General features: G+C 43.2%; 1 protein-coding gene across 1 annotated transcript; it reads right to left on the bottom strand.

Moving 5' to 3' along the window:
* Positions 1 to 4,047: 4,047 nt before the first annotated feature.
* Positions 4,048 to 6,042, bottom strand: LOC146666186 (uncharacterized). The gene is made up of 2 exons (XM_085410971.1): positions 4,762 to 6,042; positions 4,048 to 4,596 (listed from the first exon to the last, which is right to left on the bottom strand). The coding sequence occupies exons 1-2, from the start codon at positions 6,040 to 6,042 to the stop codon at positions 4,048 to 4,050; spliced, it is 1,830 nt and encodes a 609-aa protein (XP_085267097.1).
* Between the last annotated feature and the right edge of the window lie 13,854 nt (positions 6,043 to 19,896).

The raw sequence follows: 19,896 nt of genomic DNA, 5'->3' as shown, positions 1-19,896 counted from the left end.
TATCAGTCTTGTGTTTTTGTTTCCGTATGGCACCAAATATCTGGAGGTTTGTTTAATAATGTGGATGTCTTTATGATCTTTGTGACACAAATTAAATTTTACTTCTATATTTACTTCTATTTTACTTCTATATATTAATTCACAACAACAGTTGCCTCAAAACCCAACCCAAACATAATGATGAGTTTACTGTACTGAAATGGCATCCATAATCACCAGAACTTAATCCAACAGTGAACCTTTGGGATATTCAAATGACAAATCTGCAGCAACTGTATGATGCTGTCGTGTCAATATGGACCAAAATGTCTAAGGAATGTTTCCAGCCCCTTGTTGAATCTGTTGAAAACAATTGAGGCAGTCCTGAAGGCAAAAGATGTATCTAATAAAGTGTCTTGTGAGTGCACACATTAGAGAATATGTTGTTGTATATTAGAGTAATTTATTGCATGTGCTGCATTTTGTCATCTGCCTTCTCAGACTTTGGTTCATCAATGCTGTAACTCGCAGACAATCCCTCCACAGTTATCAATGGCAGACTGAACTATCAGTGTGTGTGTGTGTGTGTATGTGTGTGTGTGGGTGTGTGTCTGTGTGTGCTTGGCCTGAGATAACTGGGGTCAGGAAGGCACCAGTCATAGGACAACCAATGAAATATTTATAGGAATACAACACTAGAAGGTTTTACTGTACAGAGCAAATTCACTGTATATAACTGTGACAGCAAGTCTGCACACACGAGTTCAAGACATCACCAAGAAGATATAACAATAAAGAAAGTGTCTACACAAGGACCAGTTCTTCTTTTAGTTTATTCATGTTTATTTTTAACCATGAGGTGATTTTAACCACCCTCACTGACAATCCTGTGTGGAGTATTGTTCTCTTCCTGGGATCTAGTCCTAATTGTTTTTTTGTTTTTTTAATACAGTTTGACATTTAGGTTCTCTTAATGTTCCACACACACTCACAACTGAAACGTAGTCTAAATAAAGGTTTACATTATTAGCGACTGTTTTTAAATCTAAAAAATCTTGACCTCCAACTGCTGCAGACGAACAAGTGAACTGAAATATCCCAATCTACGATATTTCCTGTGTCTTTTGTGATCAATTCTCTGGATAAACAAATGTGTTCTGAAGACAGGTAAGCTGCATATACTGGCATGCAAGTTTTTCATCCATCACCGGGATGCACAACAGGATTCTGTGGTATGATGTCCGTCTGGAGTTAATTAGAAAAGCTATAGTGGTTTCCTGTACACTTACTATGCATCTTACAAAGCTTATTGCTAGCTAAAGAGACATTTTATTGATTAACAGGAAGCAACACATAACGCACTATTTCTTCTCTATCTTGGAAGGCGTCAGCTGAAACCATACTGGTAATAGCCCGCAGGAGAAGTGTATTTAATTTTGAGTCTGTTGCTCTGGTGGCACACAGACACAGAAAAATCTAAAAAAAAACCAAAAAAAAACTGTTTAATACTGTAAGGCTTCACCTAGCTGTCTGCTGGAACTCCTAGATGTCTGGTGGATGCAAAATATTGATCCAACAGAGCATTTATTTGAGATAATATTATTATGCAACACTGATGTTGTCTGCCTTGCGCTAGAAAGAAACGATGATGGTACCTGAGGCTTCCAGTGGAACATTTCAGACATAATGTGGTTTTAAATATGCTCTTAAGGTAATAGCACGTAGGTTTTGGGAAATTAATAAAAATAAACAGTCGTGATGACAGAGACATTGATTTGAAATGCATTTTGAGCCGACTAAACAATGGCATGTCGCTCCTTGGTATTTTCTCACCAGCTAAGCTCTTTCAGGATTTCAGAAATTTAACATTTAATTTTCTTTTTACATAAATATAAAAACCTATTTAAAGTGTATACCAAACTGATTTTGAATCTAGTTTTTGAAGCTACTTTAAACTGTGGCTCATTATTGCACTGAGCTAATAATGATGGCATAAGCTTTTTACTAGTTTAAAATGTCAGTAACCTTCGTGAAATTTGTTTGAGTTGTCCACAGAGGGAATACCTAATTGTGTTGAATATAAGTACCTTGCATAAAATTATATAGCTTCCATGTCATGTTACTTACTGGTTTAAAATCTTGAATGTGCAATTGCACGGCCCACAAGCTGCACACTGTGTGGTAAGGTTTTGTCAGTAATGTGAAAAATACAATTTACAGGTGTAAAGTTGACATCAAAGACATGCTAGGTTATTGTGGCCTTGGCCAGTTTGTTGCATCCATGGATCCTGCATGGTAGCTGCCCCGTTATTGTAGTTTCCCAATAGGGATGAATAAATATATCTAATTTGTTCCTCTTAGCAACAAGGCCAAGTTTAAAGATGGATGTGGTCCAATTCATGAGTATAACATGGTGATGGGTTCACTCAAGGGACCTACAGTCTATATGCCATCCATTCTCTTCCGCATGTCCAGTTCAGGGTTGCAGGGGGGCTGGAGCCCATCCCAGCTGTAATAGGTTCAAGGTTCAAGGTTCTTTATTTGTCACATGCATAGTTATACAAGTATAACACACAGTGAAATGTAGCCTGACACGCTCCTCGACATGTGCAAAAAAATTGGGGGGGGGGGGGGTGTAGAGGAAAAACGTATATATATATATACACATATAGTATACACATTGGGTGAATGTGCAGTAGTAGCATTAATTAATGACATTAACACCATAACCAGATTAACGCGGCAAATCTCCGTTAGCGAGTCACCCCGTGCGTGGGGCTGCATGATGCTAATGTGTCAATGAGCTAACCGCGTTGACGCCGTGCAGCCCCACGCACAGGGCGATCCGCGCTAACTCGCTAACGTATATTTGCCGCGTTAATCTGGTTATGGTGTTAATGTCATTTTAACAAGATTAACGCTGACAGCACTACAAATAAGTTAAGTATACAGAGGTTTGTATTGCTACACAGAGAGCAAATATACAGATGTACTATGGACAAATGTACTGATATACAGCTGAACTGTACAGCATACAGATGTTCTATATTGCTATACAGACAGGCAGATATACAGATGTACTATGAACAAATATACAGATGTGCTACATATTCAGATGTACCGATGTGTGGTTAACAGATCTAGTGCCATTGTTAGGTGTGGCTGTGTGCAGACAGGAATAGGACCCAAGGTGCAGACTCCGGAGACAGTCGTGAACTCAAAAAGGCTTTAATTTGGTACTCAAAATATAACATAACTGAAAAAACTCAAAACAAACTTAAACTGGAGGAATGACAGAACACACAGCTAGGAAAACGGTAGATCGCGACACGGACACAGAGAAACACAGGGCTTAAATACACAGAAGGAGCAATCAGGGAATGGGTAACAGGAGGGAAACACAGCTGGGGCAAATCAGGCCTAACGAGACAAGGGGAAGCAAAACCAGACACATTAACATCAGACATGGACTTTCAAAGTAAAACAGGAAACATAACACAGACTCACAGGCAGGCACCACAGAGGGAACAGAGACGTGGGACCAGGGCAGACACAAACACTGACTGAACACGGGGCTATAGGAACTAAGGATACACGGAGACGTGAACTAGACAAGGGGATACAGGTGATAGGGGAGACAGAGCAACTAAAGAAGACAGAGACATAAACCATAAGACAGAACTCAAAGAAACCAAAGACTAGAAAGTATAAATAATATAATAAACTCAAAAACCCTAGGTCAACGACCCAGGCATCCTAACAGTACCCCCCCCCCCCCCTTAAGCCAGCCCAAACCAAAACACCAAAACAAAAAAAAACAAAAAAAACCAAAAACAACCCAACCAGGGCGGGCGGCGGGGGAAACAGGATGGAGGGCTCGAAACAAAACCAAACAAGGAGCCAGAAACAACAACAAAAAAAACAAAAACAAACAAACAATGGAGCCCGGAAAGCAACAGAACAAAACACAGGAACAAAGTCCAAAACAACAACACTAAGGCCCAGGCATAGTCCAAAAGCTAACAAACAAAAGGGCTCACGAAAGGCGCAGAGGCCCCGGCAACAGACTCAAAAAAGTTCAGGGGGCCGGCCCGGAGGCTGACGGCACAACAGTCCAAACCCGGGCAGGTCAGGAGGCCGGCCGGGCGGAAGGCACCGGCGGCGACCGAGCAGATCAGGAGGCCGGCCGGGCGGGAGGCACCGACGGCGACCGAGCAGATCAGGAGGCCGGCCGGGCGGTAGGCACCGACGTAGTTCAGGGGGCTGTCCATGACGGCAACGACGTCCAGTCATCGGCCGGACAGGACGTGCAGGACGAGCAGGCCGGACAGGATGTGCAGGCCGGACAGGACGTGCAGGACGAGCAGGACGTGCAGGCCAGACAGGACGTGCAGGACGAGCAGGACGTGCAGGAACAGACAGCATGGAGACCTCAGGAGCAGACGAAGCTAAACACTCGGAGGCTGGACCAGGCGGAGCCGCAGAGGCTGGGGCCGGACCAGGCGGAGCTGCAGAGGCTGAGGCTGAGGCCGGACCATGCGGAGCTGCAGAGGCTGAGGCTGAGGCCGGACCAGGCGGAGCTGCAGAGGCTGAGGCTGAGGCCGGACCAGGCGGAGCTGCAGACTCGGAGGCCGGACCAGGCGGTGGAGCCGGTGGTGGCTGAACGGCCTCGCCAGAACCATCAGCAGACACTGGGACGTGCTGGCTGGGTCCTCCCAGACCCCCAGCTGACGAGGCAAGAGGCTGAACGGGCCCCTCGGACCCTCCAGCGGAGACAGGTGGCTGAACGGGCCCCTCGGACCCTCCAGCGGAAACAGGTGGCTGAACGGGCCCCTCGGACCCTCCAGCGGAAACAGGTGGCTGAACGGGCCCCTCGGACCCTCCAGCAGGAAGAGACGGCAGAAGCGGTTCCTCGGACCCTCCAGCGGAGTCGGGAGGCTGAGTAAACAACTGAGGCGGTAACTGAGCAGGTGACTGAGCCGATAGGTGAGCTAATGTTCGAGCTATGGACAGAAGTTTAAGTTGTATTGACTGTTGTAACGATGGCAGTAATGGTGGGTGAGGTGGTGGATGAGCACTAAGCTGAGCTATGTCTTCCGAGCCTACGGAAGACTGCTGGACGGGCTCACCCGAGCCTCCAGCGAGGACAGAAACCGGTGCAGGGGCCTGCTGGGCAGTAGCCGCTCCCACCCGCGGAATAGGCACGGGCGCAGAGACTAGCGGAGCCTCAGCTGGCCTGGAAACTGGAGCAGGGACAAACTGGGCCCTAGCCCCCCTCACCCGAGGAACTGATACAGGTGCAGGAGATGGCTGGACCGCAGTTGCCCTGGGCGAAGGAGCACCGGAAGGCAAAGGAGCAGGCACACTGAAAACTGGCTCATCAAAAACAGGTGACGACCCTTTCCCACCACGTTTAACAGTCTGTACAGTCTTAGGTTTAGCAGTGTTCACAATCTCAGAAAAAACAGACTCGGCAAACTCAGGTTTTAATTTGTTCCCACCCCAACGAGCAGACCTCGAACTAAAAATCTCAGACGAATGCTTATTGTGATGAACTAGCGCGGGAAGATTCAAACCAAAACTGGCCTCCCAATCCAAATCCTCGTCGAGAAAAGAAATCCCAAAAGTGTCTGAGGTGAGTTCATAATCTTTACCGATCAACGGCTCAGGTGGAGTTTGGAAAGTGTAGTCCTTTTGACTCACCACTGGAGGTTGCTCAGACGTGTCCATATGACGGCGACGTGAGCGCCGTTTCCTTTGGGCAGAGGTAGCTGGCGGCGTGAGCAACTGAGCCTCCGGTGCACAGAATGGTGACGCTGAGGCCGGAGCGTGAGCACCTGAAGCCACGCGGAGGACTCCCACCTGAAGCGGCCGCATCTTGAGTGGCAGCGGAGCAACAGGTGGAGACTTCTGACAGCTCCGGGGACCGCCGAGAGCCAGCTGAGTGCCATGAAAAATGCGCCCGACGTCAGGGGTGAGCCATGGCTTCCAGCGGAGTTCCTCCTCCAGCTGGGCAAAGGCTGCTCGGCGTCGCTCCTGAAGTTCAATGTCTGCTGGGTCCATAGTATGGTCGCGATCTTCTGTTAGGTGTGGCTGTGTGCAGACAGGAATAGGACCCAAGGTGCAGACACCGGAGACAGTCGTGAACTCAAAAAGGCTTTAATTTGGTACTCAAAATATAACATAACTGAAAAAACTCAAAACAAACTTAAACTGGAGGAATGACAGAACACACAGCTAGGAAAACGGTAGATCACGACACGGACACAGAGAAACACAGGGCTTAAATACACAGAAGGAGCAATCAGGGAATGAATAACAGGAGGGAAACACAGCTGGGGCAAATCAGGCCTAACGAGACAAGGGGAAGCAAAACCAGACACATTAACATCAGACATGGACTTTCAAAGTAAAATAGGAAACATAACACAGACTCACAGGCAGGCACCACAGAGGGAACAGAGACGTGGGACCAGGGCAGACACAAACACTGACTGAACACGGGGATATAGGAACTAAGGATACACGGAGACGTGAACTAGACAAGGGGATACAGGTGATAGGGGAGACAGAGCAACTAAAGAAGACAGAGACATAAACCATAAGACAGAACTCAAAGAAACCAAAGACTAGAAAGTATAAATAATATAATAAACTCAAAAACCCTGGGTCAACGACCCAGGCATCCTAACAGCCATGAATATATCTACAGTAGTGGAAGAGTAGTGCTCTGAACAGACTATAATAGTGAACAGTGTAAAAGTAAGTACGTACTATAACAGAGACTATGCTATGTCAGTGTCCTAAACTATAGCAGTCCCCAATGTGAGCATACAGTGAATGTTGAGAATGAATGACAATTATGATCATGGTCACTGGGAGGGATAAGGGGGAGGAGGAGTGGTTAAGTGAGTGTGGGGGAAAGGTTCAGCGGAGGGCTGAGTTCACAAGGGTGACAGCTGTGGGGAAGAAGCTGTTCCAGTTTTAACCTGCTGTAGCACCTTCTACAGGGCCCTTCTGGAGGGGACAAGCTGGAAGAGTTGATTGGCAGGATGAGAGGAGTCCCTGAGAATGATGTGTGCTCGGCGTACACATGTCTTCTTGTGGACATGCTCAATGGCAGGAAGTGGAGTCCCTGAGATGCGTTGGGCAGTTTTCACCACCCGCTGCAGTGCCTCGCGGTCAGCAACAGAGCAATACCCATACCAGGCTGTGACACAGTTGGTCAAGATGCTCTCTATTGCACAGCGGTAGAAGTTACCCAGTATGTCAGTAGACAGGTGGTTCTTCTTCAGTGTCCTTAAGAAAAAGAGGCACTGATGGGCCTTCTTGACTGGGCTGGAGATGTTAGTTGACCAGGACAGATTTTCAGAGATGTGGGTCCCCAAGAACTTGAAGGTGGAAGTCCGTTCAACAGCCGTGCCATTTATGTAGATGGGGACATGGGTGTCTCTCTTCTGCCTCCACAATGAGCTCCTTGATTTTGCTGGTATTCAGGAGCAGGTTATTGTCAGTGCACCATACAGCTAGGTGCTTTACCTCTTCCCTGTAGTCAGACTCATTGTTGTCATTGATGAGACCAATCACTGTGGTGTTATCCAGAAAATTGATGATGGAGTTTGATCTATACCTAGGCTGCAGTCACAGGTGAAAATGGAGTAGAGAAACGGGCTCAGCACACAGCCCTGTGGAGTGCCGGTGTTGAGTGTGATGGTGGTAAAGCAGTTATGGCCTGACCTAATATGCTGGGGTCTATTGGTCAAAAAATCCATGATCCAGTTACAGATAAAGTTGCAAGAGTCCAAGATCCATATTTTTAGTGATCAGTTTAGAGGGAATAACTGTATTATTGTAACTGTAATATTCTTGTTGTCCAGGTGTGAGTACACAGTAAAGCTCTGTGGATATAGCATTGTCTGTACTCCTATTGCTTCGATAGGCAAATTGGTGAGGATGTAGTGCGTGCGTGTGTGTGTGGGGGGGTGGGGGGGGGTGGGGATGCTTTGAGGTGTACCAGGGCCAGTCGCTCAAAGCATTTCATAACTATGGGTGTGAGTGCTACAGGGTGATAGTTGTTCAGGCACGTTGGTGATGAGTGTTTCGGCACTGGCACAATGGAGGTGGTCTTGAAGCATGCTCGTACTACTGCCTGGACAAGCGACAGGTTAAACATGTCTGTAAAGACCCCTGCAAGCTGTTCAGCAAATGCCCGAAGCACACGTACAGGAATGCCATCAGGGCCAGCAGCCTTGCAAGCGTTGATACTGCTCAGTGCGTTATTGACATCTATGATGGTAAGAGTGAGGGTATAGGAGTCATCAGAGGGTAGGGTTTTGGCAGACTTTCATTGTTGTCCTTGTTAAAATGAGTGTAAAACTCATTTAGCTCACTGAGGGAGGACACATTCATGGCTGTCTGTGTGGCATTGCTGGCCTTATGGTCAGAGATGGCCTGAGTGCCCAGCCACGTGTCATGGGTCAGACTTGAAAAGGGTTCCTCCACCTTCAGCTTGTAGCTGTGCTTGGCCATCTTGATGCCCCTCTTCAGATCTGCCCTGGACGTACTGTAGGCCTGAACACCACCTGATCTGAAGGCATAAGGGGGCCTTTAGTAGAAGCCATACTTTCTTGTTCATCCATGTTTTCTGATTGGGTACATTGTAATCTGCTTTTCTGTGGTAACATTGTCAATTGTGGTGTTGATGTATTCCAGTACTGAGTATGTGTAAGAGTCGATGTGAATGTGAGAGCCACAGGTGGCCTGAGACGCAAACATGCTCCAGCCCAGTCCGTGTTTTTAAACCAGTCCTGGAGTACAGCATCTACTCCCGCTGGCCACACTTCGATTGTCTTCACTAATGGTTTCATACGGTTGATGAGACTCTTCTACAAGTTATGGAATCATGGTCTTAATTTTTAACAAGATTCCATCTGTAAGGTTTTATCCTTGTGTCGTGCACTGTTGAACCAATACCTCTACGAATGGTCTTTAGCCACAGGAGCCAAGGTTTTGGCACTGCCTTCATAGCTTTGAGCCATCCACACAAAATGCAGATTGCATACTCATTGTGATTACAGTAACATCTGTTAGATTTCATGCAATTTGCAATAAACGATCTCCCACAGGCATTGTAAATTATTTGCGTGACTCGTTTAAACATCCTCCTCTTGAAAGGGAAACTCTTACAAAATACACATGTTACACAGCCAGCTACAAAAATACTCCTGCTCGCAACTTTCAGTAACAAAACTGACACTGTGACTCTTTAGTAAATACAGCAGCGGACATCAGTAAATCTGGTCTTAAATGTTCATTCTTCCCTAAAATTCTTCTTCAAAATTCCAACAGCGGAGTTGTGGTGAATTGAGGAGTGTGTCCATCTTCTGCAAATTGTAGTTTCAACACGGTGGACGCATAGATTAATATTGTTAAGGACACTGATCAAGATTGTTTGGATTCTCAGCCCACCACCTTCCCCCTTCCCTAAGTCTAAGTTATCAATTCTCCTGCTCACTTTTCCTCAAACTCAATGATATTTTCAACCTCAGGTAGGAAAGGTGAGTAAGAGAATAGTAAGAAGAAAAAGGAAACGGAGGAGGAGGGGTGAAAATGTGAGAGATACAATAACATCTGTGATGTGTAATAACTATATTTACACTTAATGCAATGACATTTTGTCATAACTACTGCTAAACAGGCAACATTTGACAAATTTTACAGCACAGACATCATATAAATAAATTTTAGCGATTACGCTGTTCTGTGTAACATGCTTTCCTCTGTAACACATCTAAATTACTGCATTGGCTGCATCTTGACAGTTTGCCAGTTTGTGGTTTAACTGAATTTCTTCTGACTTTAACTTCAAACGTGGTTTCACAGCAGTGTTGCACAGATGGATTTCTCTGTCAGCACAGACTTAAAAAGTGCTAACTTCAAAGATACAGACAGATTACAGATATCTATTCATTATTTTTGATATCTCTTTCTAAACAGAGCGGCGTAATAAGAAAAGGAACAGGTCACAAATGTGGCAGCTGTAAATATATGAATAAAATGCATGCTTCACAGAGCTGTTAGGAGGAGCTATTATGAACTTTCTGGTTAATGTAATAGCCATCCATTTAGCAATAAGTCAGGTGATGAACAAAGACTGTTGGACATCAATACCACACTCTCTAAGTACTGAAGACCTAATGGACCTGAGAGAGGAAAGCACTGCTCAGCCTTGTGATAAATGGACTCCTGCACACGCTCACATTAACTGTCTGGACGACCAGTGCAACTGCATTCAACAAAGTAAAAAAAAAAAAAAAAGCTTTTGCTCACTACCTAATGCAGCTGAAGAATGGCAGCCTGACTAACAACTTATCAGGGCCAAAATAAAGTCTCAACGTGAGGTAAGGACAAAAAATTAATAGCTGAGGCTTCACAGCACTAAAAAAGCAGCCTTAAATGTCTACTCTGAGAAAAATGTCTCAGAGTTATACTTAGACCTAACTAAGCAAAACCGTGAGACATTTCCGTTCTCTTCAAGTTGTGAAAGCTTGTATATTACTACACTCATGGCACAGAATATGTTTTTAGAAGAAACACCATTACCCTTTAGGTTCTAATAACTCAAGATAATAGAAAACAAATGATGTCCTTGATAGAGTCTGGGTTTTTTCAGGATATTTGAAACTGAACTGAAGCTGGCTTTGTTCAGATGTTAATTTGCAGTCGGTAAATACATGATTATCAGTAATGGGAATAACGCCATTACTAACGCCGTTAGTAACGGTGTTACTTTTTTCAGTAACGAGTAATCTAACTAATTACTATTTCTATCGTTACAACGCCGTTACCTTTACTAACAAGAAAACGCGGTCCGTTACTATTTTTTAACAAACAGACAGTTGAAGCTGTCTTCAGCTTACCGCATCTTATATCAGTTGCATGGAAGTAGCTGTAAGTAATCTGGACGCTACAGCTTTAAGCCGCTGCGCGCGCTCCCACAGGCAACAATCACTTTCTCCCCGACGATCACTTTTTCCCACAACACCTGAAGCTAAGGGAGCAAAACAATCGCATGAGTGCTGCTGTTTGACTGAGGAAGAATAAAGTAGTCGTGGTAAGCTAATCACATGACCACTTCAAGGTGACAAAGCAATAATGTGATATATACCAGTTTTTAAATTGTGCTGAGAGGCCACGTAAAACCAGAGTCATGATAAACAATATATACATGGTGTTTATTCCTGAATGCTTTCGTCACGTTTACTGTCTAAGGACAGCGCTAGCAAGCACTCTCCAATCAAAAATGATATGGCACCAAGACATTTGATTGTTTAGGAAGAGGGGGAAGTTTTAGGAGTGACGGCGAGAGACAGAGACAGAGAGAGAAAGAAAGACAGCAGAAAAAGAAAGAGAGCAAAATTTGAGATGTGAGAGATTTGTGATGTTTAGCGTATTTGGGGTGTGTAGTTAGTGTGTAGTGTTGTGGATAGTTTTGTGTTGTGTGTCAGAACAATGAGGCGACTGCTGTCTCCAGGTAAAAAACAGGAGGAGTGATACACCTGCTGTCAGACCTGCAGGTATCAGGCTGTGATGTTCTCCTTTATAGTGGACAGAAATTATTTTTTTGGAGTGGCACAAATAGTTTGTGTGGTATCTTATTTAATGGAGAACACCTGATGGTTATGTAAATAGTTATTTAAAAAAAGAGGGTAAAAGGTAAATGGGTGCAAATAACTTTGTTGTTTGCAAAACTTGTGCATAGGATTTTAAAATTGACAATTTATATTTGCATTTAAAGTTATAAAATATGATTCAATAAACATGTATATTGAATCATATATAACTTTTTCTACTATGTTTTTTGTCTGATTTTAGATCAATTGTGTTAATACATTATGTCAAAATGAAAAATGAAATTTCCCCTTGTGGGACTAATAAAGGTATATCAATATCAATATCAATATCAAAACATAACTGTAAATTCAGACACGTGAGGTTGTGCTGAAAAAGAATGATACCAAACAAGGCAAAGTAAACAGTTTTTAAAGGTGAAATATAGAGGTCAAATCAAAAGTAGTTAAAATGGCCAATTATACCCTGGACCCCAGAGGATTAAACATTTTTTTAAAGTAACGCAATAGTTACTTTTCAAGTAATTAATTACTTTTAGAATCTTGTACTCAGTTACTTTTTTGAAGAAGTAACTAGTAACTATAATTAATTACTTTTTCAAAGTAACTTGTCCAACACTGGTGATTATTCATTTGTGAATACAAGTTCATCAAACCAAGTTTTCTGAGCATTTCATTAGTCATTCACTTTGCTCTGCAGTCGAACCTTAGCTATTGGCCCAGCACCCAGGTAAACATTCAAATCTGTATCCTAACTATCAAAAGGGGTGTTACAGATAATTGGCGAGCCAGCCACAAGCAAGGGGCAGACTTGCAGACGTTCTGCTTTCATTTTTTATCATTTTGGGTGAAATTCTTATCTTTTATCGTCATACCAGTAATTTATTAAATTGGTGACATGGAAGTAGTGACATGTGAGCTAGTAAAAATCCCCAACTCTTTTATGATTGGAGGGTTAACCTGGACTGAGGTGGACAATGAATCCAGAGCTATTTAGACAGTCATGGTCCTGTGTATAGATGAATCAAACTCAGAGTTCCATAACAATGCAATTGTTGAGTTCACTTTTGGTACTGCATTGCAAACACTTGCTCCCTTGTTGCCATTTGACCACAAAAGCCCCACACGGCCTGATGTGACTTTCCACGTACGTGCACTTGCTAGGTCATATACACCTGCGGTTAGCCACAGTGTTACTGAGAGTTAGATATCTGAGTTGCAAACCATTGCTAAGTTAACAGGGAAGTCATTTCAGCTTCTTTTGCCAAGCAGTTTTGTAGAGGCTGCTGGGATAACTCTTTATTAGCAGAGCTCCAGAACAAAAGGTTCAAAACTCTCCTTCCTTCCTTTGCTGAATTACTACTCCTGCTACGTACTGAGGTAGACAAGCATACTAACAAGGCAGTACATAAGAAAAAGCACCTTGGTGCCTCCAGACAACAGCCAACCCCACCCAAACAGCATGTTTGGTCCCAACTCCAAACTGCCTGTGCTTCTCTGAGTCTAAGGCTGCAGCAGAAACCAATGTTCTGAAGAAACAAATCACAGAGTTACCGGCTCAAATTGCTCATTTAATCCCCCAAAAGAAAAGCAGAAGTAAAAGGGCAAACCCAAGTGCAACGGTAACTGTGCAGACAAATCCTGCTCATCAGCAGCCGTTGCCAGTGCCTGTTCCAGAGCATCAGCCACCTCCCAGGCCACGCCCATGGTACTGCTTTCGGTGTGGAGAGGATGGCCATGTAGCCTCGAGATGCAGTAATGAGGCAAACCCCGGGCTGGTAGCAACAAAAAGGAAGCAATTTCAAAGAAAACAGCACGACTTAAATGGTGTGGGTGCACAGAATGGCTCTGTGGACACACACCATTTAAACTGACAGAAACTCCTGTCAACTCCTGTCAACTCCTGTTGCGGGACAGACAGAAGTTGAGTCTAACACTAGTCCCTTTACCTCCAAGCAAAAAGGCAAAAGACAGCCAGAAGGTCAGCCAAGTGGGCTGCCACAGAGTTTGGTTGGAAGCAAATGCACTGCTGAAGTGTGTGTTGCTGAGAAAAGAGTCAACTGGCTTTTCGACTCTGAATCTCAAGTTACAACGATCCTGTTGTCCTTCTATGAGAGCAACCTAAAGGACCAAGAAATTAAATCATTGGATGATATGTTGGAGGTTGAAGGAGCTAATGGACAGGAAGTTCCATATTTTGGCTATGTGGAAATAGATATCACTTTTCCCAAAGAGTTTGTAGGAGAGGAGATTGAGATTCCTACATTGGCCCTTGCCCAAGAGCAAATCCTTATTGGCACCAACACTCTGGATGTGTTGTACTCAAATGTTGCTGCTCACATTAATGAATTTGGCCTACCTATCCAGAATGGCTACTATGCAGTCCTCAAAGTCTTGGAGCTTAGGCACAGACAACAACCAAATGGCAAACTGGGCGAAGTAAAACTCTCTGGGGAGAAGCCGGAGACGATTCCTGCTGGACAAACTGTTGCATTAGAAGGGGTAGCCCTTGTTGGAAGCTTCTTTAATGAAAAGTGGGCCTTGGTAGGACATCCAACAACCGCTTCCATGCCTGGTGGCCTGTTGATAGCGAATTGTTTAGTCACATTGCCTGCGTGTGAGCACATTGGCTGTGATAGTCAATAATGAAACCGACCGATGTTGCAGACCCAAGCATCAGAGAAATAATCACTCAGTTGCAAAGCGGTGAGGCACCTCCACCTCAAGTGAGAAAAGAGCTCCCTGAGTATGGACTCTTGTTGAGAGAATGGAACCGGCTGGAGCTCAAAAATAAAGTCTTCTTTCGTAAGAGGCAGGGCGTGATGGCAGTGATCATCAACTTGTCCTACCAAGAGAATTGCAAGACATGGTACTTGAACGTGTGCACGACAACATAGGCCATCTTGGTATTGAACGCACCCTTGATCTAATGACAGCTAGATTTTATTGGCCTAAAATGTCCTCAGTGGTTGAAGAAAAGATTAATACTTGTGATCGTTGTGTGAAAAGAAAAACTCCACCAGTGAGAGCAGCCGCAATGGTTTCAATAGAGACCACCAGGCCATTGGAATTAGTCTGCATGGACTTTCTGAGCATACAACCAGATCAAAGTAATACCAAGGACATACTAGTAATAACGGACCATTTTACTAAGCATGCCCTCGCAATACCGACACTGAAACAAAAGGCGAGTACCATGGCTGAGTGTCTTTGGGAACATTTCATATCACATTATGGGTTCCCTGAGAAACTCCATAGTGGTCAGGGCCCCGATTTTGAGTCCCATACCATCAAAGAGTTGTGTGAAATGGCAGGGATCCGGAAGTCGCAGACAACCCCATACCAGCCAAGGGGTAACCCTGTGGAACGCTTTAACTGAACACTGCCACAGATGTTGGGCACTCTAAATAACAAGGACATGTCTCATTGGAGAGACTATGGTAAGCCTCTTGTGCATCCATACAACTGCACAAAGCATGAAGTCACAGGATTTGCACCTTATGAACTTGTGTTCGGGAGACAACCAAGACCCCCTGTGGATTTAGCTTTCGGGCTTCCTGTTGATGCTCTGCCACTGTCTCATACACAATATGTGCAAGGCCTGACAAACCGCCTGAAAGAGAGTTATGAGCTTTTGAGCAGAAATGCTAAGAAATCTGCCGAGCGCAACAAAAGGTTCGACCAGAGGGTTACTGGGTCTAGCTTTGAACCAGGAGCTCGAGTGCTAATTTGAAATGTGAGACTGAGAGGAAAGCACAAGCTAGCAGACAAATGGGAGGCAGATGTCTACGTGGTTGTGTCATGTGCTAGTGACCTTCCCGTATATATAGTGCCTCCTAAGGCTAGAGATGGTCCTCTGTGCACTTTATACAGGGACCTCCTGTTGCCCTGTGGGTTTCTGTCCGTGAGTGCTCCTGAAACCCCAGCACCACCAGCAGTGCGAAGGCCAAAAACCCATCAAAACCCAGGTTATGTAACAGAGCATTTTGATGATGCCATATCAGACAATAATGAAGTGTATCCTTTAAGTGTGGTACTTTTGTATCCAGCTGCCTCCACCATAATGCCTGAGGTTGATCCCATGTCACCCGACATTGCATTAGAGCAGCGCATTACTGACAGCGTGATCCCTCTTACCAAAGGTGTCGTTCCCGAAGCAGTTTCAGATGAAACTGAGGTGGAAATGCCGATAGAGGCAGGGGAGGAGCCCCCAGCAGCAAGCTCACCTCAGGTCAGCCTTTTTGACCTTGAAGAGCCAGGAAGAACGGGAGGTGATGAAAGTGAATCTTCTCGGAAGGATAGTGAGATTCCAGTACCCCTCATTTCACCTGTTGGGGAATCTCAGCTTCTTGACATTGAAGGTATAAAAAGTGTCCCTGAACCTGGTGACACAGCTAATTTAACCCACATAAAAGCAGTCGCAGAAGTCAAATCTGTATCCCAACTATCAAAATTTCCTCAGATTTTTTAAGGATGCACTTTACACCACGCAGGCAAAGACACACCAAGTTTTGTGCTAATAGCTCTTTGCAAATCACCTTGTCGGTTCAAAAATACTATTTTATGACTGTCAAACTGTGTTAACTTTGGCGTTTTTCATAGACTCAACTAAAGACATTTCAACAAATTATGTGTTTTCATGACAGTCTAAAGATACAATGCAAAATAGTTTCTTTGCTCAGCTTTGCCTGTTATGTGTAGACACACTGACTCATCCCTTGAGTTAGCTGATTTTTATCTTAGGTCAGTGTTAAGTGGCTTAACAAACAAATGATAAAAACAAAAAACAAGCAAAAAACAAACAAAAAAACAAACAAATAACAAACTTTATAGACCTTTAGAAAGCCTGGAGAATTATGGCTTAAGACCATTTAACCCTTTAAAGCTGGTCGGAGCGGGCATGCTCCGTTTTGCGTAACTATTTTTAAATCCCTGTAGAACCGGAACCACGTAAGCTAGCGCAATAATTTTTTTTGCATATGAAACCGGAGGAGTTGTACTTACATCTTAAGCCATCAGCTTGTCCTAAGTCACAGTTTTCTTCCACATATGGCTTTGCAAAAACTGTATAAAAAGCATTTGCAGCAAGAAAAACATAATATTCCAGAAACACGCTTTGCCGATCCAATCAGCTGTTCATAACACTTCCTACGTTGGAATAGACGTCAGTGCGAACTATCACATATCCGCCATTACCTGCTCGAAACTGGAAGTGACGTAATTTCGCGGAAAATGTAGTTTTTTACCTTCGGGGCCTTATAAGCCTATACTAGTGTTTTTAATTCATGTTTGACTTCATGCTTTTCTGAATAGTTTCTGGGATGCTTAGAACTAAAATTACACTGCTGGAAATAGTTTTTGGAAATTAGTTTTGTTTTTGTCTTTTTGCAAATTACCATTATAATATTTATTTTTGTTTTTCCTGCAGGACATAAAAATTGGTGTATCTCAAAAACTATGAAGACACTCAAAATGCATTTCCTGTTGTTGGAAACTATTTTGTGCAACTTTTTTGTATTTACAGTTTTGAGGGATAAACCTCTGAAATTTCTCTAACTAGAAATTTATGTAAAAAACAAAACAAAAAAATTTTCAATTTTTTTGTAGTTTATTGCACTTTTTTGCAATTTATGTAGTTATTATGGACTTAATGCATACATATTATTAAAATTTGGGCTATAACGGTTGTATTGATGTATAACAACTTGAAATGCTCCCAAAAATGGCACTACAGCACATAAAAATATAAAGATAAGCTCTGGCGGACTTGGTTCTATGGTAGGTCTTAAAGGGTTAAAAAAGATCTGGCTCTAGTCTGGCTTCTCGTAAGCAAAATATAAACAAATGAGTAGCATCTCAAGACTTTTTCACAGTAATGAATAGATTAACTAATAACTTACAATAAAAACTGCTGTCAGCACCACAGATGATAGAGCTGATAAAAGAGTGTTAGGGTCAGGTCAGGGTTATGGTTTTTCCTCATTCTAAAAAACGAAAGTAGCACTAGAGAGCTTATAGTGGACATGTGCATTTGCGGACATGTGCATTTGCGGACATGTGCATCGACTAAGCACAATCAATTCTGGAAACAAAAAAACTAAGACATGCTAAAATCAATGCTTCGACACGAGACTTGTAAGAGACACGTATGACGTGGCCACATACTTTTACTTGGGTGTGTGGCGTGCTGAAAAGTGTAAGACCCAAGACAACATTTTTTCTTAAAGGGACAGTATTTTAAAAAAAGGAGATAAAAATATTTGGAATGCAATAAATAGCTTTGCAATAAAGGTTACTTGAAATGAAAACAATAAGATCTGATGAGTCCAGATTTACCTTGATCTAGAGGCATGTGTGCATTAAGTTAAGAAAGCAGGCGGATGATATACCAAAGATTACTGATGCCTGTGGTGGCAGTGGTATAATCTGAGTTGCTTCAGTTGGTTGGGTCTAGGTTAACCAATCTTAAGTGCCAAAGGATGAGGTCAGCTGAACTTCTGATTGTAATGAATGACCAAGCTCTTATATCATCAGTAAAAGAGCTTTGAGAAAAATTAACAACCGTGAATGCAACCATGAACGGAAAAGATTCTGGGTATGAATCTGCCAGCTGACTGAGGTCTTTTTGTGTGAAGTTTGTATTGTTTTGCCTTAAATCCCGCCAGGTATTGTGGCTTTCTTACGCTGTCCAAAGTGAATGAATAAATTATTGTTCATCTCTCTGTGTCGGCCCTGTCATGGACAAGTGACCCTATCCAGAGTGTGTACAGGGCCTGTGTATATAGCTGGGTTCCAGCCGCCTTGGGCCTCTGAATTGGGTAAGAAGAAAATGGATGGGGGGACTACTAGACTGATCTGATAATGACATGCTATGGCTTTAGATCATTTACTGGCTATTATGTACTGAACTGTAGTTCAGGTATTTTGTTCCTTTATGCATGTTCCTTTATTCACATTTGGAGCAGCTAAAAGCAGAAGATACATGAAAGTGGAAACAATGTGTGTGTCTGAATGAAACAAAACTTCCAGTAACCTTTGCCATGAACCATGTTAATTACCACAGGGTGCTTCCACAGCACTGTGCCTCTGAAAATTGTGACTTCTAGGGTTTTGAGGCTTTTATTTTTGCACATTCAGAGTCACTGTATTTTATGCTTGTAAAGTAATGTCAGTCAGTCTGGCACTGGGTAGTATATTGAGGACTCACTGTACTATCACTGAAGTCAGTTCCATTGGCAGAATCTCAAAAATCATAACCATCAGATTACTCTCACAGCTGGAAACAAATGAAATAGAAAATTAAAAGTGCTGCACTTAACAGTTAAAGAAGGTAAGAGCACTAAATATCCCTGCAGCCAAAGGAAATGACAGAACTAAAGACCTATTTCTGTCTGTGTGGCCTTCCTATGTTGGCAGACTAGACTAAACTGTGCCACAGCTGAAATTATGCCCCAGAAACCTCTCCGAGGCCTTGTTCTGTTAAGAGACCGCCATGCCTAGAAATACTGCCGCCACAAACCCACAGGGCAGGAGGGGACTGTCCGCCTCAGATTTGCAGCTCAGACTCACGGGGTGTGTTTTTTTGTCTCAAAATGGTGAGGGTGAAATTAAAGGCAGCGTCTTCATGTAATTGCACATGGATGTGCCCACTGCCCATGAATCTGACCCCAGCTCTTGCACTCTAATGAAAGGTTGAAAGCTTGAACAAGGCAAAACCCTGGCAGAGTGATGGCTACAGGGATTTCAGCCAAATAGATTTTGTAATGTGCCCATGGTACTATAGCAAAGGGCCCTTATCTTTATTCTATCCGGCCATTTTCATGTAACCACTAGTTCTCCTGTTTGAATGAGAGGCTATTATGTTAGCAGTCAGAACAAAGCATTATAATCAATTATGAATGTCTCTGGGATATGTTATCCAAATAGGTATTTGTAAGTGTACTTTCTTTTTGTATAGCATTACTATAGCATGAATAATGGATATCTTTATAGGTTTGGGTCTCGAGTCAAGTTATATTATTAGTTAAATGTTCTATATATCTATAGAGAGCAAGTTGACCTTGTGCAAAGCTATTTAAGAAAAATAGACACATCAAAAATTTGATGCATGCTTTATTATACTGCAGGCCAAAAATATCTAGATATATGTAAAGCAGTACAGGCTGCAACATTAAACTGATGTTATATGGCAAGGTCTCTCTATAAGCGAATAATGTAATAGATATTAATGCACTAAAATAGAGATTGCTAAGTCAATAACCTTTAGAGTACTTCAACATTGTGCAGC

Source organism: Rhamphochromis longiceps, linkage group LG7 (assembly GCF_057381845.1).
Source record: "Rhamphochromis longiceps isolate RC_006_pf linkage group LG7, R_longiceps_female_GT1.1, whole genome shotgun sequence".
NCBI classification, from domain to species: Eukaryota; Metazoa; Chordata; class Actinopteri; order Cichliformes; family Cichlidae; genus Rhamphochromis; species Rhamphochromis longiceps.
The sequence above is the reverse complement of the archived record's forward strand: the minus strand, read 5'-3'. Positions and strand labels throughout refer to the sequence as shown.